Source organism: Arvicola amphibius, chromosome 12 (assembly GCF_903992535.2).
Source record: "Arvicola amphibius chromosome 12, mArvAmp1.2, whole genome shotgun sequence".
Taxonomy (NCBI): domain Eukaryota; kingdom Metazoa; phylum Chordata; class Mammalia; order Rodentia; family Cricetidae; genus Arvicola; species Arvicola amphibius.
The window spans coordinates 98,604,749-98,628,345 of record NC_052058.2 but is presented as its reverse complement, the minus strand read 5'-3'; the positions used below and the strand labels follow the sequence as shown (position 1 = coordinate 98,628,345).

The following is a 23,597-nucleotide window of genomic DNA, read 5'->3' as shown; positions in this document are numbered from 1 at the left end:
AGCCCAGAACCACCTGCCTGGGTGGCACCATACACAGTGGGCTTGGCCCTCCCCCCATCAATAGGCCCTTCCCCCTCCCCCCACCAATAGGCCCTCCCCCATCAATATCTAATTAAATAAAATGCACCACCGACTTACCTACAGGTCATTCTTGTGGCTGTATTTTCTCAGCTGGTGGTCCCTCTTTCCAAATGACACTAGCTTGTGTCAAGGTGACTTAAAACTAGCCAGCACAGTCTAAGTCTAGTTTCAGAGAATCCGACGCCTTTTTCTGGGCATGCATATACATGATTAAAAAGTAAAAAGTCAATCTTGGAAGAGTAAAATTATATGGAAGCTGCATAAGCACTGGGAACAGCTCCAACTGGGGGAAGAGTGTAGGGAGGAGCACAGTGGGAACACTGGGAGCAGTTGCAGCTAGAGAGTGTAGGGAGAAGCACAGTGAGAGCATTGAGAACAGTTGCAGCTGGGGAGAGTGGGGAGGAGCTCGGTGGGAGCCCTATGAGCAGTTGAAGCTGGGGAGAGTGGGGAGGAGCACAGTGGGAGCACTACAAGCAGTTGCAGCTGGGGAGAGTAGGGAGGAGCTCGGTGTGAGCACTGTGAGCAGTTGAAGCTGGGGAGAGTGTAGGGAGGAGCTCGGTGGGAGCACTCTGAGCAGTTGAAGCTGGGTAGAGTGGGGAGGAGCACAGTGGGAGCATTGAAAGCAGTTGCAGCTGGGGAGAGTGTGGAGAGGAGCAAGGTGGGAACCGTGTGCAGGTGTGAGTGCCATGAGCAAGGGGTGCTATGGGACTGAGACTTGAGGGGACAGGGTTCTAGGTGAAGGGAACCTCTTCCCAGTGCTGTGCGTGTGATTTGCCATTTGTCCTGCCTTTGGACATGTGAGATGAGGATTATTTCCCCTCCCATATTTTAAGTGTTTTACTCTGTGTGCGTATGTGTATGTGTTCTGTGGTTTGCATGTGGAATTGAACACATGTGAAAGTTGGCTCTCTCCTTCCACCATGTGGGTCCTGGAGACTGATCTCAGGTTGTCAGGTTTGCCTTTACCCTCTGAGTCATCTTCTGTCCCAGTTGTTTCTCCCTGGGTTGTTCCTCATCCAGTTGTCTTCTTGTGGGTCTGTCAGCCCGAGCTGGTGACTAGCCAGAAGTCCTGGGGGTGGTGATAGGGCTGGGGTTTAGATCCAGGACAAGTCGACTAAGGTGGAGGAGGAAATAGTGTGTCTATGGCTGGGTGTGTGATGCACACCTGTCATCCAAGCATTCAGGAAGCTGAGGCAGGAGGATTACAATTTTGAGGCTATCCTGGGCTATGACAAGATCCTGTCTAAAAAGAAAATACCCTTAAAGTCAGATTTGTAATCTGTAATGGCAGTGGTCATACTAAAATCTTAAGCTAGGAAGCTTGCCTGGTGACCTATACTTGTCCCTTGTTTTATTAATTTTGCTCAGTTGCTGTGATAGACACCATGATCAAAAGCAGCTTAGGAGAGAAAAGAGATTATTTGGAGTACAGGTCACAGTCCATCTTTGAAGAAGTCAGGGCAGCATCTCGAGCAGGAACGGGAGTAGTATCCGTGGCAGAATCCTGCGGGCTCACTCACCCCCAGGCTCATGCTTAGCTAACTTTCTTGTACACCCCAGAGCAACCTGCGTAGGGATGGTGCTGCCCACTGTGGACTGTGCACTCCTATAGCAGCTAACAAGACAACCCCAGGCTACACACAAGCCAGTCTGATCTGGGCTCTCCACTCAGATGATCCAGGCTGTCAGGTTGACAAGTTCACCAGTACACCCCTTCTGAGTTTTTCGGGAAGCCCGAGTTCCCCTGGCAAAGCAGAGGGTGACTGGTGACAGTCTCTAAAAAGTCTTCCTTACTTCCTTCCCCTGCCCTGTGCCCCTGCCCTTTGTGCTTCCTTCCCTGTCTCTCCTGCCATCAGGGTTAGTGCCGGCAGCCACTTCCACTTGTCGCTGGGACTGTCTAGACTTGGCAGTAGTTTCTGGGAGGCAGTTTTAAGAGACTCATAAAACCCACAATGACTTGCTATATCCTTCCCTCCGGGCGTTTATGAATTGCCTGATTAAGCTGGCTATGAGGAGTGGTCAGGGAGAACCCTCTCCAAAGGCATAAGTCTGGCTGTGTGTTGTTGAAGTCTCAGCCTCTGGATTTGAAGCTGAATTTTAAGGTTCATTGTATAGCTATGAGCTATAGCTCTGTGGCCCACTAGAGGGAGCAACCCTCCCGTTGAAGAAGATGGCACTAAAGAACAGCATGATGCTGTGCTGATCATAGAGACCAACCCTGAGCCAGGAACCTGAACCAGCAGAGTGTAGAGTCTGGGTGGATGATCCCCAGCACCACGTGTCATAGGGCATGGCAGCACACGCCTGTAACACCAGCACCAGCACCAGCACCAGCACCGAGGTGGAGACAGAAGATTTTCTACTTAGCAAGTTTGAGGCCAGCCTGGGCTGCATTAGACCTTGCCAAAAGAAAGAAAGAGGGGGAGGCAGTAAAGGGTGAGAAGACTCAGTTTTGTGACCGTACATGCACACAGCTAAATTATGCTTCCCGGGTGCCAAGATTTCTCCTCAGGACTACTTGAACATTAGAGATGTCTTCAGAGCATCTCAGCATGTCCTTACTCTGCTTGTTTTTTTTTTCGTTTTTGTTTTTTTTCTGGACAGAGCTCTTTCGGAAAAGATCGTCTCAGTTCTCCCAAGGATGAAGTGTCCCCACCAGCTGGAGCCCCACCAAATCCAGGGCATGGATTTTATTCACATATTCCCTGTTGTGCAGGTGAGGGCTTCTGTGTGGATTCTTGTCTCTGAATTAAGAGTTCCTGGAACACATCTGGCTCTCAGACAGCCCAGTGTGGACCTTGGGTTTAGTATGTGCAGGATGGATTTGGTACAGCATACTTGACAGGTATCCTGGCCATCATTCTTAGAAAGGTAGCTGATAATTCCATGTGCCATACATAGTCTCACACTGGCCTCTGCTATGATCTTTGAATGTTCCCATCAGATGCTGTTTTTTTTTTTCGTGTGTGTGTGTTGTCAGTGTGTATGTGTTTGTTAGTACACACATGTGGGGGGGCCTACAAGTGTGTGTAGGTGTCCATGTGTATGTGCATACATGTGAGTGCATGCATATGAAAGACAGAGGGCAGTGTTGGACATTGATCATTTGGTGTCTGCTTGCCAAGTAGACTAGAGTAGCTGACTAAGACACGCCTCCCTTTTCCTCCCATACTGGATCTGAGTCTATGAAAGTAGATGCTCTTTTCGGGTGCTAGGGGAGTCACAGTAGAAAGTGGTTGTCCGTTAGGAGGTTCCCTCCATTAGCTTTGACAGTGGGGACTCTTGAACAGGTTCTCTGAGGGGCTCCTGGGATGCAGCCTTCTTTACCTTCTCTGCAGGATCACACTCTCTGTGACCCAAAGAGCATCTCCTCACATGGAATAGAAACAGACACGAAAGGTCAGAACCAGGCTCACGAGGAGGTAGAGATGAACTGAGATGAACGCTGCCGCTGCGTGGTTAGTTTGGTTTTTCATGTTGTTGTTGTTTTTATTTTTTGGGACAGGGTTTCTCTGTGTATCTCTGGCTGTCCTGAAACTCACTCTGTAGACCTGACTGGCCTCGAACTCACAGAGATCCACCCGCCTCTGCCTCCAGAGTGCTGGGATTAACAGCATGTGCCACCATACCTGGCTACATGGTTAGTTCTTGTGTTCTTATCTTCAGTGTGTCACAACCTAGAACCACACTGGGAGGGGGTCGTGCTGGGTTTGTAGGTCAGCTTGGCCTGTGGGTGTGTCTGTGATCACTGTAAGGGATGCGGGAAGACCCCGCCTAGAGTGAGCACCATTCCTGGTTTGGTCCCCTGGACTCTGTAAGAGTAGAGAAAGTTAGCTGAGGCTAGGCCTGCATGCATCCTTTCTCTCTGCCCTTGGCTGGGCGTGGCCTGTAACTGTGGGATGAAATAAACGTTTCCTCTCCTGCTTTGCTTTATGTTGGGATTTTTTTAAATATGACAACAGAAAGGAAACTAGGGCAGACACCACGTGATCCAAGCCATGGTTCCTGGTGGGAACAGAGGAGGCTCCAATACAGCCTGATTCTCTCCCTTCCTGCCCTGCTCATGGTTTCAGGTGGTGTCCACTGGGGTGGGGCTGGTGCTCTAGTGAAATAAGCAGACGAGGTGCTAATTAACAACAGAAGAACGTTCTTCTTAGGGTGTTCACAGCACAGGAACGTGTCCTATGGTATATGTGCTGTGTAGCATATTATTTTCATGAAGCTAACCTATTTGGGCCCTTTACATGTGCTGGCTGCAGAACATGCAGAATTTGAGTCATTGAGATGACTGTAGGTAAAGCACTGTGAAACCCTGGAGGCCTAAGTGTGATTCCCAGAGCTCGCATAAAGATAGACGAGGAGAAGTGACTCCACAAGGTTGTTCTCCCACCACCACATCTGAGCTATGGCATACTCACCTATGCACCCTGCCTGCATACATGTAGTTAAAAAAATAAACTATAGAACTTACCTATTCCTACAGGAGTGCCCTGCTATGAGCCGTATATCTCAGTGTCTAGGCAACTTGACCTGGTCAAGCATGCCCTGAGTTGGTAAGCCCTCTGTCCCCAAATGGCTTTGAGGGTGTAGGAGTGCTCTTTGAGGAGAGACTGTCAACTCTGACAAGTGGTTCTCTCTTCCAGTGTGCTCTTGAATGATGGAAAGAATGAATGAAGAGCAGGAACAAGTAGAGGCTCAATCAGTGCTTGTATTGTTCACAGGGTGTGTGTGTGTGTTGCGCATATTTGTGTTTGTGCATATGTTGTGTGACAGAGCTGTTCCTGGGGGGACATACACTTATGTCTACTCACCTCAGGCAGGGAGCCTACAACAGATCAAAGTGTGGATACCACCATAGTCCAACCTGGTGAACCAGTGGGTTTTATAAGACTTATAGGAATATGGGTAAGGAATTAGTTACAGGAGCAAAAATGACTCAATTATAGCTGCATCGCCAAGGCCCACCCAAGCATGGGTGACAGCTCACAAAGCTGGGCACCTGGAGCACCCTGCACAGCCTGCAGGCAGCTCAACAGGGTGGAGAGTGTCCTTTCCAGGTCTCAACCTCTTCCAGGGAGCTGCCCTGGTTTCTGCTGCTTCTAGGCTGCTGCTCTGATCTCAGAGTCCTCTGCAGCTTTGGTTGTCTGAGAGTCTTCTTTACAGCTTGCCTTCCTTCTGTCTGGAGAGTTTCTCAGTCTTTGTTGCTTACTCTGGCAAGGAGGGGCCTAGTGAATCTGGTCAATTTCGGGGAATTCCTGACGTTATTTTGAAATGTTTGCCATCTTGCTGGGAACCGTAATAGTCCATCTGGCGTATTTTTTTTCTGCCTGAAGTCATGTTAATGTCTGTGGCCCTTGCTGCAGCCAGAAACCAGGTAGAAGTCCATAGTCTGTGCTCCCACTGACTGCAAAAGGCAAGGAAGCTTCTTTTCCAGGGCTCTCTGACTACAGACTTATGAAGGGGCGAGGTTGATCAATAATTAACCAGACCAGCTCGATACAAAAGATTTAGTTTTTAATAATTGGGGGAAAAGGGAAAACTTACACGACCAAAGATCCCAGGAACACCAGGAGAGCAGGGAAGGAAGAGAGGAGGGGGCAAGCGTACCTGGATCTTTTATTTGTTTTCTGTGGCCCCAGGGGGACACACCCTAAACAGAATGTGATTGGCTGGTTCCCCATCAGACTCACAGTTGAGAATGAGAGTGGCTGAAGGCTTCTGTGACAGCCCCGCCCAAAAGAAAGAGTCTAGACTTAAAGCCCTTGAAGAGAACACTTAGAAATTGTGGTGGGCATGCTGACGTGTAGCTCTTCACAGTTGATGGCTTCTGGGGACAGGGGTGGGAAGGGCTCAGTTTTCTTTAAGGGACTGGCTACTAGGAGTTTGACCATGCTCCAGTGAGTATATGGGCAACACAAATTAGACTTAGCATTTTTTCTTCTTTTGTTTTAGGGGAGGTCACAAGGGTGGGGGATATTCCTGGGAAGATTGGGAAGTAAATATGATTTGGGGGCATTATGTGAAATTTTCAATTAATCAATAAAAAAACGCTGTGTTAATAATAGCAATAACAATAATAAAACCATCCGCTCAGTCAGTCACCTGATGTGGAAGCCTCCCAGGTGTGACTCCCAGCTTTAGGTCTTTGTAGCTGTAGATCACTGAGCAAAGGAATGTACGAGATTCTATGAACTCAGTTCCATCTACCTTAAATGTCACAAGGCTTTGGAAAATGTCCCAATGATCCCAATGCCTGAGGCTCTGTCCTCAGTACGTAATCTCCTACCACCTAAGGATTTCTTTCATCTAACGGAAGGAAGAGGGGTTGCACCAAGAGTCCCCAGTTGTACTCCTTTCCACCTCGTGGCAAGCAAACAGAAAAGAAATAGTGGCATTAAGACTGGCCACTGAAGCTGGGCACATATTTTAATCGCAGCACTCGGGGAGCAGAGGCAGGCAAATCTCTGTGAGTTCAGCTGCCCTGAGCTCCCAGGGTTCACTGAGAGCTCTAACATTGGGTGTTGCTTTATTCAGGTTGTAGGGCTTTGCTCTAGAATATCTGTGCTGGGGCTGGGCAGCTGGCTCAGCTCTTAAGAGCATTCACTGCTCTTGCAGAGAAGCAGAGTCCAGTTCCAGCACACGTCACCAGTTCCCGGCCACGGTGTCTCCGGGTAGCGGAGATCCTGCGCTCTCTTCAGGCTTCCACAGGCTCCCTCACTTATGTGCGTGTCCCCCTGTGCACACATACACTCGTAAATAGAATAAAGTAAATCTTTAAAAACAAAAGACCATTGAGGGGTTAGGGAAATGTCTCAGCAGTTAGGAGCACTGGCTGTTCTCCCAGAGGATCCAGTCAATTCCCAGCACCCGCATGGCAGCTAACAGCCATCTGCAACTGTGGATGCAGGGGAGTCTGGTTTATCTAGGCAGTGCATGCACATGGTGTACAGACATGCATGTGGGCAAGGTACCCATACATGTAAAATACAAGTAGAGAGAGAGAGAGAGAGAGAGAGAGAGAGAGAGAGAGAGAGAGAGAGAGAGAGAGAGAGAGAATGAATATCAAGGAACTGAGAGTGGGGATGGAGTTTGGTTGGTAGAGTTCTTACTTAGCACGAATAAGCCCTGGGTTCCATCCCCAGTAAGGCATAAGCGTTGTGGTACTACATGCCAGTCGTCCCAGCACTTGGGTTCATCCTCAACTACATAGTGAGTCTGAGGTCAGCCTGGGCTACATGAGACTCTGTCTCAAGAAACATGCCCTTCCCACCATGCCTGTCTGGTGATGTGGCTGTAGATTTCAAGCCCTGCAGTTACTTCCGGCTGATCACACAAGGTCACCAGGGCTTAGCTTCTCAGATGCTCAGCACTTTGTTCTTCCAGTGGAGCAGTATGTGCTCGTGATTTCTCCCCACCGGGTCAGTTCAGTCATGCCAGTTTGAGTTCACAGGCCCGCAGTTTCACTGCGGTGGGAGCCCGTTCCTGTCATCTCACACTTCTTTCTTCCCCAGTGGCTGGTGAAGCGAGCTATAGAAACAAAGGAAGAAATGGGCGACTACATCCGCTCCTATTCTATCTCCCAGTTCCAGAAGACCTACAGCCTCCCAGAGGTCAGTACCTGCACACTTTCTTCTCATCTATTACATGTCTTCAGTCCTAATTTCTCTCTTTTTTCTTTCCTTCTTTCTGATTTATCTTATTTGTAGTGTGTGTGTGTGTGTGTGTGTGTGTGTGTGTGTGTGTGTGTACATGAGTGCAAGTGCCCGAGGAAGCTAAAGAAGTCATGTTCCTGCATCTAGAGTACTACAAAGTTGTGAACCACATGACACATATACTAGGAAGCTGATTCGTGTCCCCTGACAGCAGTGAGAGCTCATAACCCACTGAGCCATCGTTGCAGCTTGCTGGGGTTTCCCCTTCTAATCTTTAATTTTATACATGTATAAGGTATCTTGATCCTGTCTACTTCCAGCTCCTTCCAGCCCACCCTGGACAGAGTCTTAACACCTGCCCATCCCACGCCCTCATCCTCCTCCCTTACTTTCTGTTACCCATCTGGTTAGTTAGTGCTGCTTGCCTCCCAGGATATTGACTGCACTTGTGCAGGTGGTCACAGATGCAGTGACTTCGTGGGTGCAGCAGCTGTGTGACATATTCTGCAGCTCTCCTCCCCATCCTCCAGCTCTTGCATTATTTCTGCATTCTCTCCTGTGTTGTCCCCTGCGCCGTGCAGCAGTTGACGTACAATGTCTCCCTTAGGGCGGAACACGCAGCAAGCGTCTATTTTCAGCAGTTTGGCCAGTCAGAATTCTCGGTATTAACTGCCCACTGCAGAAGAAACATCCCTGACTAAGCTTGTGTGTGTTCTTCCCTCCTTACTGGTGTGAGTGTGCCCTGAGAGAGTGCTGGGGTGCAGTGCGGGTAGGTTCTTCTGCACCCCACCCTCCACTTGGCACCCCAGAACAGCCTTGTGCTTCATTAGAACTGCTCTCTGGATGGCATTGAGGATTAATCTCAACAGCTCTGTTGTTCTTAAGTTTAGTATTTGACTCAAAACTTTTACTAAATTGCAAAAGCTTGCATGTGTTATACGCATGGTCATGTTCGTGTACATGTGTAGAGACAGCAGATTGACATCAGGTACCCCCCTCAGTCACTCCCTACCTCTCCTTTTTTCTGTTTTCTTTTCTCTCTTATTTTTGAGGCAGGTCTCCCCTGAGCCTAGAGGTTATAGACTCATCTAGACTGGCTGATCCTCCTAGTGCTGTGCTTATAAATAGTGCCACCTCGCCTGGCCTTTTTACGTGGGTGCTGGGGTGTAGCCAGTACAGGGCTTTATGCCTCTGGGGCGGGTACTTTACTGCCTGAACCACCTCCTTGGCCCACAATTCTGTTTTTGTAAAAAGCTTTTTAGGAGACTGCTTGTGTAGCACATTTCCTGTAGGCACAATTTATAGTGTTTGCGGCAGTAAGATCACTAAGCACCGTCAAATACTCCAGCACATTGCTGTCTTTCTTCTTCATCCCGACCACTGCTCCATCATGAAGGTGCTGATGCTGTTCTTTTGCAGATGGAAGAACTGAGGTTTAGAGTTTAGGTTTTTGCTGGAACGTTCAGTGCTTTCAAGGACTGGGCATGCGGGTGTTTGTCTGAGTCACTGCGCTCCATGGCCTCTCTCTCTTACTTACTGTAAGGCTCTGTGGGTGTTATTTGCAGAGGCCCTAGCTTTTTCCCAGGGGAGATATATTCCCATGTATAAGAAAATTGAGGGCTTGGGAGATAGCTCCTTGGAAGCAGGAGGTACTGAATTTAATTCCTGAATAGACATTTTAAAAGGTAGGTTGAGCCGGGCGGTGGTGGCGCACGCCTTTAATCCCAGCACTCGGGAGGCAGAGGCAGGCGTTTCTCTGTGAGTTCGAGACCAGCCTGGTCTACAAGAGCTAGATCCAGGACAGGCTCCAAAGCCGCAGAGAAACCCTGTCTCGAAAAACCAAAAATAAATAAATAAATAAATAAATAAAAAATAAATAAATAAAAGGTAGGTTGTAATACCAGCCCTGGGGACGTCGAGGCAGGCAGGTCCCTAGGGCTCCCAGGCTACCCAGTACCCAGTTAGGTTCCTTGGTCAGCTTCAGGACAGTGAGAGACTCTGTCCAAACAAATGAAGGGTGGACAGCACCTGAGGAAGAGCAGCTTTGGCTTCTTCTCCCCTCCCTCCCCAGCATGCATGCACCTGTGCACTTGCTCGTGCATGGACACACACAGACGTAGGCACACACTGTGAAAAACGATTTTGTGCTAATTCATCCCCAGCAGTGACGGGCAGTTGTTTGATAAGGGAGATTTGTATGTCCAGTGTGTCTAGTCCTCAGTAGAACTGGTTGAATTCCTGTGTTCTGTCTTGCAGGATGATGACTTCGTGAAGAGAAAAGACAAGGCCATCAAGACCGTTGTTGACCTCTCAGTAAGTCCCCTTGCCCGTGCGCCTCTGTCCCAGCACTGCATGGCCTCCAAATATCCCCTGTTGAAGTCACACGTCACCTAGGAGCCGACAGCTAAGGATGTGTGTTAGTATCCCTGCCTGCTTTACACACTCACACCGGGACACAGGCACCCACTGGCATGCTCCAAGTCCTTAGTTCTGATTTTAAGGGAGAACAGCTGGAGTGCACAGCCCCCTTCTTACACCAGTGGCAGAAGTAACAATAGCTCTAGAGGACAGATGATGAGCTGGAAGTGGTGAGGGGACCTCCCTGCCCCACCCCTTCCCACGATGGCTTTGGGAAGACAAAGTAGCTTTGAGCTTACGCAGGAAAGTCGCCATACGCGGTGCATTTTGATCCCTGGAGTCTCACACATGACCTACTTCCAGTGGGGGTGGGAGCTTTATGAAGATGCTCCGAGCCAGAGTGGGAGACTAAAGCCTCTGGCCTCGTGGTGGAGCGAATAGAGCCTCTATGCCCGGTGCGCAAGTCTCTCTTCTAGAAGCAGCGTCCAGTGCACTGCACATCTGGTTTGTGACTTTATTGTGTCATAGCACGTCCAGCATTCTTCTCGATCTCATTTGAAAGGATTTGACTGTCGGTCAGAGGATGAGCATGGGTGTTAGTTCCCACCTCTCGCCTTGCTTAAGACAGGATATTTTTCTTGGTTTTTGGCTGTGTACAGCAGGCCCGAGAGTTTCTGATGATTCTCCTGTTGCCACTGTCTATCTCGCTGTAGAAGAGCTAAGGTTAAACATTTTCAAGTTAATCTGGGTGGTGGTGGCACACACCTTTAATCCCAGAGGCAGAGGCAGAGGCAGAGGCAGGTAGATCTCAGTGATTTCAAGGCCACCTGGTCTACAGAGTGACTTCCAGGACAGGCAGGGCTATTAAACAGAGAAACCCAGTCTCAAAAATAATAATAATAGTAATAATATAATAATAATAATAATAATTCATCTAGCTTAAATTCAAATGTGTGTTTAGTGAAGATGACAGAGGGTTGCATTGTAAATTTAGAAGTTGAGTTTGGCGTATTCGGCTTTGTGAGCTCACTAGGGAGTCTTTTCAGAAAAATAATTCTGGACTTAAACTTGTGTGGCCCAGAGTTACGGCGCTGAAAAGAGCACGCCACGTTCTGTTTCTGAGTCAAGGTTTTACCATGGACCCCATGATTCCTTTGACATTGCGGTGGTCCTCCTGCTTCAGCTTTCCAAGTGCCAGGATTACAGGTGTGCACCACCATACCCAACTTAGTTAGACAATGTGGTGCAGTCTCACGGAGCCTGGAGGTGTTCTGGATCCATGAGAAGGAGGTATAGTCCGTGGGAGAGCTCTGCTCGTGGAGAAGATGGACATGGAATGAGGTTGGGGCTGTGTCTGGAAAAGCATGTACAAATGAGTACTGTCTGTCTGTCCGTCTGTCTCAGCACTCCATCAGTTAGTATCCAGGGACTTTGATCTGCCTGTCTGTCTCAGCGTCTTCATCACTTAGTATCTAGAGACTTTGATCTGTCTGTCTGTCTGTCTGTCTGTCTTAGCATCTCTGTCAGTTAGTATCCAGAGGCTTTGATCTATCTGTCTCAGCGTCTCCATCACTTAGTATTCAGGGACTTTGATCTGTTTGTTTGTCTGTCTGTCCATCTGTTTCAGCATCTCTGTCACTTAGTATCCAGGGGCTTTGATTTATTTGCTGTTTTAATGTGAAAAACTAGAAGGACAGTGGTCGTCAGCTACAGCTGTTTGCTTGAGGGGTAGGTTGTGAGCAGCTATGGTGCCCCAAAGGCTGGGAAATGGTTTGCCCACAGCTCCTAGACTGTCTGTTAGAGATGCTGTTATGGTCAGCTTGACCCAGTCTAGAATCGCCTAGGAAGACAGTCTTGATGAAGGTTTGTCTAGAACAGTTGGCCTATGGGGAAGTTGTCTTCATTGCTAATTGCTGTGGGAAGACCTAGCCCGCTGTGAGCAACGCCATTCTGTAGGTGGGTTTCTGAACTATGGAAGCATGGAGAAATCGAGCTGAGGACCAGCAAGCAAGCGAGGAGCAGCATGCATTTCTCTCTGACAGTGGATGTGGTGTGGCCAGCTGTCCCACACCTGCCTTGACTTCCCTGCTGTGGTGGACCGTAACCTAGAATTATGAGCTATAAGTCCTCCCTCGCCTAAGCGCTTCTCGTCAGCGTGTTCTGTCCCAGCAACAGGAAGGGACTAGAACAGTTGTTGGCTGTGGGGATGAGTGATTTAAGGTCAGCGGAGGCAGCTTCCCTCGGGCTGGGTGTGTTGTCACTCACTGGAGCCTTGGAATGCAGAACCCAGGATTGCTAGTGGTGCTTTATGTCTCTGGATTCCAATAAAGAAGTTGTCCCTGGCAATTGCAAGGGCAGCGCTCACAGGTTTGACACTTCAGTGGTGATCTCCCTGCCCTGCCATTTCAGATGTGGGCTCAAGGGTGTCTCTGTGACAGATGGAAGCAGCCGTAACCATCCCTGCGAGGAAAGCTGCCATCCGACACACAGGCATTCTTGTTTCAAGGGTCACCTTAACTTTTCTTACCTGTCCTTATCACTTGCCAAGGCAAAATGTCAGAGCCTGCAAGAAGAGATGATCAGAGTGAGGGGGAGAAGTACCTGAAGAGTCCCATTTGGTGTCATTTCGTCTCTATCTCTTAATGCCTTGTTAGCCATGGGCAGGTTGTTTAAACTCAGGACCAGTGAGGTGGCTCTGTGATAAGGACACTAGCTAACCACCCAGACTTGAGTCCTATACCCTGAATCCGTGGTGAAAGAAGAGAACTGACCCCCACAGTTTGTCCTCTGACCTCTTTGTGTGCACCCTCCCCCAGCCATGCACATAAGATAAACAGTGTAATAAAAGTGTAGACTCTGCAGGGTTTGTCTCTAACAGAAACCTAGAATGGTGGGCAGAGCTTATGGAGAAGCCAGTGCTGGCCTGGCAGGTGTTTATAGCAAAACAGTCTGGCAGGAGAGATGACTCAGTGGGAAATGCTCCCTAGAGCCCACGTGGAAAGACGGGCATGGTTGCATGAGCTTGACATCCAGTTGTCAGGGGCGAGGACAGGAGGACCCTGGAGCTGCTGCTGGAAGACAGCCTTGCTGTGCGTTTTGGTAAAAGTTCGAGACCGTGTCTCATAAAACCCCCACCAGTTGTCTTTGACTTCCACCTCCAAACTGTGGCATGTGCCTGCCTCTGGGTACATCCGGGCATATGCACACATGCTAAATAAGCAAACAGATCAATAAAATGTCATTTAAAACAACAAACAAACAAGGTAGGAAGCGACAGAGGGGAACTCCCAGGACTGCCCTGGAGCCTCCACAGTCATGTGCACCTCAAACACACATGTACAAACAGGAAAAAGAGTAAGTTGATTTTGTGTACTCTTTAAAAAATGTTTTGTTTTCTTTATGGTATATGTATACATGTGTGGGTACCCACATGCGGTGGGGTGCTTTTTCCACCATGTGGGTCCCAGGAATTAGACCACAGTCTTAAGGCTCAGCAGTAAGGACTTTAACCCACTGAACCCCGTGGCTGGCTCTGTGTAACATTTTAAAAGTGAACATAGTTATATGTCAAACAGTATTGTTTGTTGCTGTCAGACTCGAGATTGACACAGTCTTGTTAACAGTGAATGAGACACGGCATATCCTATACAGTCTTCTAGTTCACCCCCACTCTAGAGCTGGAGACTCTCTGAGGCCTGTTGAAGGGAACTGCCGCTCTTGCCTTCACAGAGGCGGTTAGTGGCAGAGACGGGAGATGACTTTCTCTCTGAAGATGGATTTAGCAGTAGCTCTTTACAGTAGGCATGTAATAATTGGTGTTGGGTCTTTATTGCTCAAGCAAACCGTATCTCAGCTACAGATTGTACACCGAGTCTTGTGAGAGGATCATCTGGGGAGGCGGCCTGTGGGTGTTCGAGTGACTAGCACATGCCAGTTGGTAGAAAAGTCTTGAGATTAGAAACCCCAATGTCTGGGGCCTAGTGCCGTCCTAGGCTAATGCTGTACTAACCCTAACGTTATTGTAGGCTAATTCTGTCTTAGGCTAATGCCAAACCAAGCCCAATGCTAGCCTAGGTTAATGTTATCCTAATGGTGTCCTGGAGAATCTATCCTAGGCCCAATACTATCCTAGAATCTTAAACAAATTATTTCATTTATTGGGGTTTGTTTTGTTCTGTTTTTTCACTGAGACAGTGTCTCATGTACCCCCGCCCCCAAACTGCCCTTGTCATCACTGTGTAACTGAGGATGACACTGAACTTCTTTTATTATTATTATTATATTATTATTATTATTATTGATTTTATTGAGCTCTACATTTTTCTCTGTTCCCTCCCTGCCTCTCCCCTCCCCCTTCAACCCTCCCCCAAGGTCTCCATGCTCCCAATTTACTCAGGAAATCTTGTCTTTTTCTACTTCCCATGTAGATTAGATCTATGTAAGTCTCTCTTAGTGTCCTCATTGTTGTCTAAGTTCTCTGGGATTGTGGTTTGTAGGCTGGCTTTCTTTGCTTTATGTTTAAAAATCACCTATGAGTGAGTACATGTGATAATTGTCTTTCTGTGTCTGGGTTACCTCACTCAAAATGATATTTTCTAGATCCATCCATTTTCCTGCAAAATTCAAGATGTTATTTTTTTTTCTGCTGTGTAGTACTCTGTTGTGTAAATGTACCACATTTTCCTTACCTACTCTTTGGTCGAGGGGCAATTAGGTTGTTTCCAGGTTCTGGCTATGACAAACAATGCTTCTATGAACATAATTGAGCACATGTTGTTTCCTAATTTTCTGAGAAAACACCACACTGACATCCAAAGGGGTTGTACCAGCTTGCATTCCCAACAGTAATACAGGAGTGTTGCCTTTTCCCCACAGCCTCTCCAGTATAAGTTGTCATCTGTGTTTTTGATCTTGGCCATTCTTACAGGTATAAGATGGACTCTCAGAGTTGTTTTGATTTGCATTTCTCTGATGACTAAGGATGTTGAACATTTCCTTAAGTGTCTTTCAGCCATTTTAAATTCTTCTGTTGAAAGTTCTCTGTTTAGGTCTGTACTCCATTATTTTTTAAATTGGATTGCATGTTCTTTTGGTGACCAATTTCTTGAGTTCTTTATATATTTTGGAGATCAGCCCTCTGTCTGATGTGGGGTTAGTGAAGATCTTTTCCAATTCTGTAGGCTTTCGTTTTGTCTTGTAGGTTGACCGTGTCCTTTGCTTTACAGAAGCTTTTCAGTTTCAGGAGGTCCCATTTATTAATTGTTTCTCTCAGTGTCTGTGCTGCTGGGTTATATTTAGGAAGTGGTCTCCTGTGCAATGCGTTCAAGTGTACTTCCCACTTTCTCTTCTATAAGGTTCGACACTGAACTTCTGATTCACTTCCTCTGCCCTGGGCAGCTCAGTTGTAGGCATGTGCTACCACGGCCCATTCATGCAGTTCTGAGGATAGAACTCAGGGCCTCATGAATGCTAGGCAGGCACTCTAGCAGCTCAGCCCTGCTTCTTTAGTATTAAGTTGAAAGTAATATTGTATACTCTGCCTCCTAGTGGTGTCAAGGTGAGATGCATGTGAAGCCACATCAGCCTGCTGTCGCTTTACAGAGCAAGTTGTCCCTTGGCTCTGGGTTTCCCTGTGCTATTGTTTTGAAGTCTTTTCTTTAGCGGAATCCAATTTCCTGTCTTGAGTCATTGGCTTTCTCAATGGTAACTGAGGAGAATAGCAGTTAAGCTCAATTATACAGCGCTATTATAACAGGAGAACTTGGTAGAAATTTCAATTACATGCAGTCATTGTGTCGGGTTCATTCTGGTTTTCATTTCTGTATAAGTCTGGTTGGTGTTATTTATAGTTTGATATTTGTGTAGACACTGGGGCAAACTAGGGGGTATTTGTGGCAGAACCTTATGAGAACAGCCCTCAAGCATCAGGCTGGATATTTTCTGCAAAAACTGAGATGTGTCAGTGATGGCTTAGTAGGTAATGGGTCTTGCTGCCAAACTTGAGTTCCATCCCTGTAGAGAGAACTGACACCCTCAGGTTGACCTCTGACCTCTACATATGCAAGCATGAGCACACACACAGTGAATAAAAGTTGAGGTTATGTGTGTGTGACAGACACTCAGAACTTTTCATAAAGAAACATAAACTAAAGCCCTGTAAGCTAGACTATCTCAAGGGAGCAGTTCTAACTGGAGTAAAGTGCTAATCTAAAGGGGCTGTCCAAGTGCTGATCTTGGGGTTGGCTAGGGACAATCATGTACTGGCATGGTGTCCACCTGTCCACATACAGAGCCCCAGGTAGGTTTTCCTGAGTGACTGCTGACCGCCATCTCAGCAGTCAGGAAGGACATTTATTGGGGTAAAATGACAAATCAGGCCACCAGGAGGAGGAGATTAGTGGTTATTGAACATGTTCTGTTCATGTTCACGCATGTTGTCATGTTCACACACATGCACACACATCATCCCACACATTTTGTTCAAGATAGATGCCATATAGATATGCACATGTGCATATATGTGCACATTCAGCCAGAAGGTATCCCATATAAAATAGCTCTGTATTTACTATACTGTATGTTTATAACTAAGGCAGCTCGAGCCAGCATGTACCTGTAGTCCCACTGCTCTGGAGGCTGGAGCAAGAGAATTTCTTAAGACAGGGAGTTTGAGGCCAGCCTTGGTCATAAAAGAGGGGAAATTAAAAACAAAAAACAAAAAAACTAAAACTCTAGTTATTTTTAAAGTCAGCCAAAAAATTACAAGGTATTTTAGTCTTCTTCAGCTTTTTGTTACTTAAGTGTAAGAGCATCTTTGTTTATAGGTGTGGCCCTCTAGAGGGTTTGTCCCTGTGGCAAAAATCCCTCAACAGAAAGAAACTTCCACATAAAAGGGTTTATTTTGGTTTACAGTTACAGAGGGATGGAGTCCATCATGGTGGGGAAGTCACGGCAGCCAGGAAGCAGATCAGTCACATTTCATCCACACACAAAGCAGAGAGAGAACAGGAAGTAGGGCCACGCTCAAATGCACCCCGTCACATACTTCTTCCATCAAGGCTGTGCCTCCTGAAGGCCCCGTAATCTTCCCAAACAGCTCAGCTGGGCTCAAGTGTTCAGACCCTCACCCCTGTGGTGGGGGGGACAGTTTACATTCAAACCACAACAACCATTTTACATTTCCAGTGCTAGATTCTGAAAGAATTGAAGTTTCCTTCAGTGTAGAGACCTTTAGGACGTTTGGTGTGTACGCAGGTCTGATAGTGTTCTGGTTTGTGGCTGGCACTAGCCATTCAGTGCCTGTTCCCTTGGAAAGCCGTGTTAGGAAGTACAGAGGAGACATAAGCCCTTTATTTCACAACAAGGCAGCATCATAAAGACACCGTTCTTTTTTATTCTTACTTTTTGTGCGTTGGTGTTTTACTGCATGCGTGTCTGTGTGAGGGTGTCGGATCCCCTGGAGCTGGAGTACAGTTATGAACTGCCATGTGGGTGCTGGGAATCGAACTCGGGTCCTCTAGAAGAGCAGCCAGTGCTCCTAACTGTTGAGCCATCGCTTCAGCCTTAAGATATTGCTCTTCTAAAGTCATCTAGAAATTTAGTATGATTGTAAAAAAAACAAAGAGTTTGCATACGAATCTTAACAGGCTGGTGCTAGAATAAAAATAAGAATAGGCAGGAATTTGGATAAAACAAACGGTGAAGGCAGGAAGCATGATCACCAAACAAGAAGACTGAAGAGATGCGTTCTGTGGGGTCCAGTGCCCGTGGGTGTGCATGGCGGGGGGGGGGGGGGGCTCCATAGTTCAGAAGTCTAGACTTTCCAGTGAATAGTGCTGGGATTCTTTGTTTTCTAGTCATAATAATATGGCTTTTTCCCTTTCACTGCACCAAAAAAAAATTTAAGGCTAAACATAAGCTGTAATATTAATATGCTTGGCAAAGACAACAGAATGAGGTGTTTTGTTTCTGTGTTTGCTTGTTTTTGTTGTTCCTTGCTTAAGAAGTAAGCTGCATGCTGTAGCGTTCTTCCTGTTGTCACAATAGAGCACCCTACCAGAAGGCGAGGGGGAGTTAGTTTATTTGAGGGCGCCACTCCAGGTTGCAGTCCATTGTTACGGGGGTCAAGGCAGGACCTTAAAGGCCACAGCCACAGACAGACCAGAGATTGAGATCATGTGCGCTTGGTCCTCAGCAGTCTTTTCTGCTCATGCAATGGTGCTCAGCTAGAGTGAGATTTCAAAGGACATTCCTCATGGCCGTGACCACAGGCTGACCTGATCTAGACAGTTCTTTATGAGAGTCTCTTTTCAGGCGACTCTAGATTGTGTGGCATTGGCAATTAAAACTAACAGTCACAGTATAAAGTGTGGAGTTAAGGAAACACTGCTAAAATGACCTGAGCTCGGTCCTTCAGCACCCAAGTACAAAAGCCAGATGTGGCAGGCAGTACGTGAGTTCATAACTGTTCTGCAGCTGGAGGCGGGAGGATCAGAAGTTCCAGGCCATCCTCAGCTACAAAAGGAAGGAGAGAAAGAAAGAAAGGAAGAACACAAATAGTGCAAAGGCTGGTCTCGTCAGAGAACTTCCACCCTGGCATGGGACCTTTCTTTTTGTCAGCACAGGAGGCTTGTGGTCAGCTCACAGGGGTGGAGGCAGCTCCAGCTTAGCTTCTCACCTGAGGTTTCCTAAGCGTTGTGCTCTAGTTCCTTTTCTGTTGCTGTGATAAAAACACCCCGACCTCCCCCCCCCAAAAAAATAGGAGAGAAAGGGTTTCTTTGGCTTGAACTTCCAGGTGACAGTCCATTATTGTGGGGCACGCAAAGCAGGAACTGAAGGCAGCCAGTCATGGCACATTCAAGAGCAGAGAGCATGAATGCCCAGACGCACGGTGCTCAGCCTGCTTTCTCTCTCTTATGCAGTCCAAGGTTCCACACAGGGAATGGTGATGCCCACCTTGAGGCGTAGTCTACCCACATGGATTAAAGCAAGCCAGACAGTCCCCCACAGACGGGCTCGCAGGCCAGCCTGACCTAGAGTCTCTGTGTCTGTGGCCCCGATGTGAGCCAATTCTATATTAAAGGTCTACTTCCTGAGTGACTGGAGGCACCAGCCACAGTCCTGGGGAGCCTCTCACGCTCCATGCCTTGCCTTTGTCGTCTCCTCAGGACACCTACAAGCCCCGTCGCAAGTACAGACGGCAGCAGGGAGCAGAGGAGCTGCTGGACGAGGAGTCGCGAGTCCACTCCACGCTTTTGGAGTACGGCAGGTACGGAGAGAGTGCTGTTCCGCACCCTTTCATGACACTGTTTCCAAGTCAAGCTGGGGCCGGCCGGTGTGGTCACTTCGTCAAAAGTGCTTGCCTTGCATCAGGAGGAACTGAGTCCAGTCCCCAGAACCACAAAGGAAAAGCCCCGAGTGGAGGCACACACTTGTTACCCCAGTGCTGAGGAGGTAGAGACAGGAAGAGCCTGGGGCTCCCTGGCCACCCAGCCTTAACTAAGACTACTGGGTGAGCTCCAAGCCAATGGGAGACCCTGCCTTGAAAGCCAGGGTGGACCATGTCCTGAGGAACGAGGTTGTTCTCTAGCATCTCCTTCCCTGGACTTACAAACAAAGCAAACATAAAGGCTTTCTGAGTTTCTGTGCCAGCTCAATAGTTCTCTCCATTCCCGGGGCACCTTTGCTTTCTTAACAAAGTCTCTCCATCTCAGGAAGGGAGAAGGGACAGAGAGAGGAAGGGAAGGAGAATCTGACTAAGGGAGGAAGGAAGAGTGGGAGGGAGGAAGGGAAAGCCATCAAGCTACGAATTCCTTTCTTAGTTAAAATTGGAGAGCTGCTGAAATGGTGAGGCATGCTGATAGTCTGAGCACTCGGGAGGCCGAGGCAGGCGGGTCTCAGTGAGTTTGAGGCCAGCCTGGTCTACAGAGTGGGTTTCAGACTATCCGAGGCTATGTAGTGAGACCCTGTACACACACACTTATACACACACACACACACACACACACACACACACACACATACACACAACTAGCTGCTGCCTGATTGAGTTTACGGTTTGCAGCTATGACTTCCAGGTTGAAGTTTGTGTTCTGTGCCCAGCCTTTCTAGTTCTCTGAAAATGTGGGTGTTGTTGCTCATGGGCTCTGGCCTCCTTGGGGAATTGGTGGTGCTGAGACAGGGCTCACATGCGTTTCCTGGCTCTGCTTTTAAATACAGTCCACAGAGCACCTGCACCAGTCCCCTTGGGCCCTACAGAAATCCTCCTGGTTTGGGGCAAAGATTGCTCTGACTAGAAAAATGAAAACTTTAATAATAAGCTTTATTACTTCTTAAAATTATTTTGTTCTTAAGAAAGGGTTTTACTTTTACATCCTCACTTTTAAAAACACGCAAGGACAGGCTTCCCTTTGAATGTCCAATACTGGATATTAACCTTCCCTTGTGACCTACGTTCTCTACCCAGGGTGACCAATCTCTTGATGTGAGTATGTGCCCTGTGCTTCCTGCCTGTGTGTGGCAGAGTGTGCCTGCCTTGTTGTGTGGCTGACACTAACTCTTTCTCACTGGCATCTCCCCGAGTGTCTCATGGCACCTTCCACTGGGAAACAGTGGTAACAAGAGGAAATGAGGCTTACTGTTCTAGGTTTTCAAGGAAAGGCAGTGTTTATTGTTACTATTATTATGGGGGGCAGGTGACAGCTTACAGGAGTCAGTTCTCGCCTTCCACCTTTATGTGGACTCTAGAAATTGAACTCAGGTCTTCAGGCTTGCACGACAAGCACCTTTACCCACTGAGCTGTCTCACCTGCCTCTTAGGCTGTGTTGTTTGGCTTTGTTTATTTGCTTGTTTTGAGGTGATAGTCTGAGGTCAAGTCTCTTTCCTTCCCACTCGTGTGCTTCAAAAACCACTGAGTTCATTCTGGTCCCAGTCCTGTGTGGTGGCCATCCTCCCAACTCATCATTTGCTGCTGAGAATTGGATGTGTTTTTCAGTTCAGGGACCATTCAGACCGGGGACATAATTTTGAGAGGGGGCAGGAACTGTACAGAATTAAACTCCACGGCCCCTTGTTAAAAATGATCAGTGAAAGCCTGGAGAGATGGCTCGTTAGGGAAAGCGCTCACTTTACCGTCATGAGGACTGCACTTCAGTCCCCAGGACCACAGTAAAGAGCTGCACATGGTAGCATCCCTTGTCCTTTCAGAGCTAGACAGGCAGAAGTAGAAACATCCCCGGCTCACTATGGCCAGCCTAGTCTAATAGATGCGTCCAGACCAATGAAAGAGCCTGTTGTAAAAGGAAGGTGGACAGACAGACAGACACACATGCACGCACTCTCAAACAATAAAGGAGTGTAGTGAAACCCTGATGTAGCCCGTCTGTATGTGGAGTAGATGGGAGCTTCCCAGAGCTGGACTGTTGAACTGAGTCACCCAGATTCACTTGTTGACACAGAAAACTAGCTTTCACCCCTCAGGGAATAAAAGATAGTTCTTTTCTGGAGCCAAATGGGAGTGACCTTGGCTTGAATCACAGATTTAAGTTACCCCAAATTCCCTGTTACAATATGAAAGAAGCCTCATGAAGCTTTTATAGTGACAAAACAAAGAAAGTCATGAATCAAGGCGCGCGTGCGCGCGCACACACACACACACACACACACACGTACACACACATACGTGGAGACATTAGGTGGCACAGGGGTTATAGACACATGAAGAACTCATGACTATAGGCCTTGGATGTTATCTGATGACTCAGCCTTTGGTTGGTGAATTTTTTTTCTTTTTTCTTTTTTTTTTTAAGTAGTTTATCCTTGAATCAACTGTTAGTTACTGAACCCAGGAATGGATCGGATTGCCCAAATTTGCAAATTCCTACATGAAACTACAGGACTAAAGACATTTTTTTTCAACTGCATGAGCAGACGTGTGCTATCGGGCAAAGGTGCTGTCTGGTGGCATCCTTAGCTGTGGGGTTAGTGGAAACTGGAGGCATGCTAAAGTCATCCCAGTGGTTGTATCAGATTAGAGGTGGGCGGTGGATGGCTACTGGGAGGGTTAGGGCTAGCCCCAGGATAGTGTGGCTCTATCTATAGCATTCCAACTCTCCGCAAGCCTGAAACTGTAGTCCTTCTACCTTATTTAACTCCGAGGTAGCCTTTTCCTGTTGACTTGGCAATACTGATTAGGCTGCAGAGGTTGACATAATGTTCTTTACAGACTGGTGTGCAGACCCAAAGTTCAGCCTTAGATTAAATCTGCTATACTTTGGGCCACTGCCCCACAATGTTTCCAGTTCTGTGACAACCTATAGCAAAGTTAGGCAATGTTATCACATTGTACTTTCTGCATTTTCTTTCGTTTGTACTTTTTCATTCAACCAACGTTAAAACTTCAAACCGTAAAAGCAGCAGCATCCGCCAGGGGAAGGGTACAAGCTTGCGCTCAGGTGATTGGTCATGGTTGCTATAGTAGTTGCCTGTGTAGTCCTTGATGGACAGGTCTTGGCGCTGTATACATGCACTGCACACACGGAAACTTTGCAGACATACTTTAGAGCAGAGAGCAGGTGGGGGAGAGATGTTGTCGCGCTGTGTAACGTTCTGTGTGGACAGTAGATGGAGCAAGAGCTGCTTGCATGAGGCTGAGCCCCCTTGGAGGAGGAAGGCAGATGTGAGGAAGCAATGGGGAGGCAGCATGGGAGACCTGCATCGTGCTAAAGTGAGCTGGGGTAGGGGCGGTAGACAGCAGCAGAGGTGAGGCTGCAGACACTAACCAGCGAGTGGCGAGGGCTGCCCACTGACCCCAGACCCCAGACCAGGTGTGTCCCGAGCAGGGGCAGAGGAAAGCCTTCATCTGTTTTTTTCTTAAATGCTTGCACGCGATTTTATTCCTTTCCAAACTAAAACCTGAACCTCGATGTTTGCACTATGCCTTCTGTTTTGGGGTGAGTTGTTTTTGTGTTGTGTTTGCTTTTTTAAAAAAAAAATCATAGTTTTTGTTTTTATGCCAAAAAAATAAACTAATTTAAGCTGGAATGTGTCTGTGCGCCTTTTAAATTTAAAGTTTTGAGAAGAGAGTACACGTTGCTGACGTTATGTTTGGGTTGTGTTTGAAAGTAAAGCACGGGTGCAGTTTCAAGTCATTAAAGTAATGTTAGAATCTGATTTGGACTTAGGAAATACATTGTTTGCAGGGATGTTTTAAGGTTTTCAGCTCGCAGTGTGGTTCCGGGATGTAGTTCTTGATACGAAGGTCAGTGAGTGCCCTTAAAGGTTTCCCTGTACTTACTATCCTAGCTTTCTGTTTATAGCATTTGTACAGCAGATAACATGAGCGGCCATATACAGAGCCTGGTGGGTTATGTTTCTGGGTAAGGCGTTTGAAATATTTTCTCCCAGCCCTCAGTAGCCTAAATCCTCATTGGCGTTTTTCACAGAAGAATCCAACCAAGCACTGGAGAGAACGCTCAGTTGATAAAATGCTTACCACATAGTCATGA

General features: G+C 47.5%; 1 protein-coding gene across 2 annotated transcripts in view; it reads left to right on the top strand.

Annotated features, from left to right (window-relative positions):
• The window catches only part of Ccdc93 (coiled-coil domain containing 93), a 77,796-nt gene that overhangs the window by 7,598 nt on the left and 46,601 nt on the right, over nucleotides 1–23,597 (top strand). For both annotated transcript variants that reach the window (XM_038349018.1, XM_038349017.1), the window contains exons 4-7: nucleotides 2,686–2,797; nucleotides 7,593–7,691; nucleotides 9,990–10,046; nucleotides 19,259–19,359. In XM_038349018.1, the coding sequence (XP_038204946.1) occupies nucleotides 2,686–2,797; nucleotides 7,593–7,691; nucleotides 9,990–10,046; nucleotides 19,259–19,359 (369 nt within the window). The remainder of the gene's footprint in view (nucleotides 1–2,685; nucleotides 2,798–7,592; nucleotides 7,692–9,989; nucleotides 10,047–19,258; nucleotides 19,360–23,597) is intronic.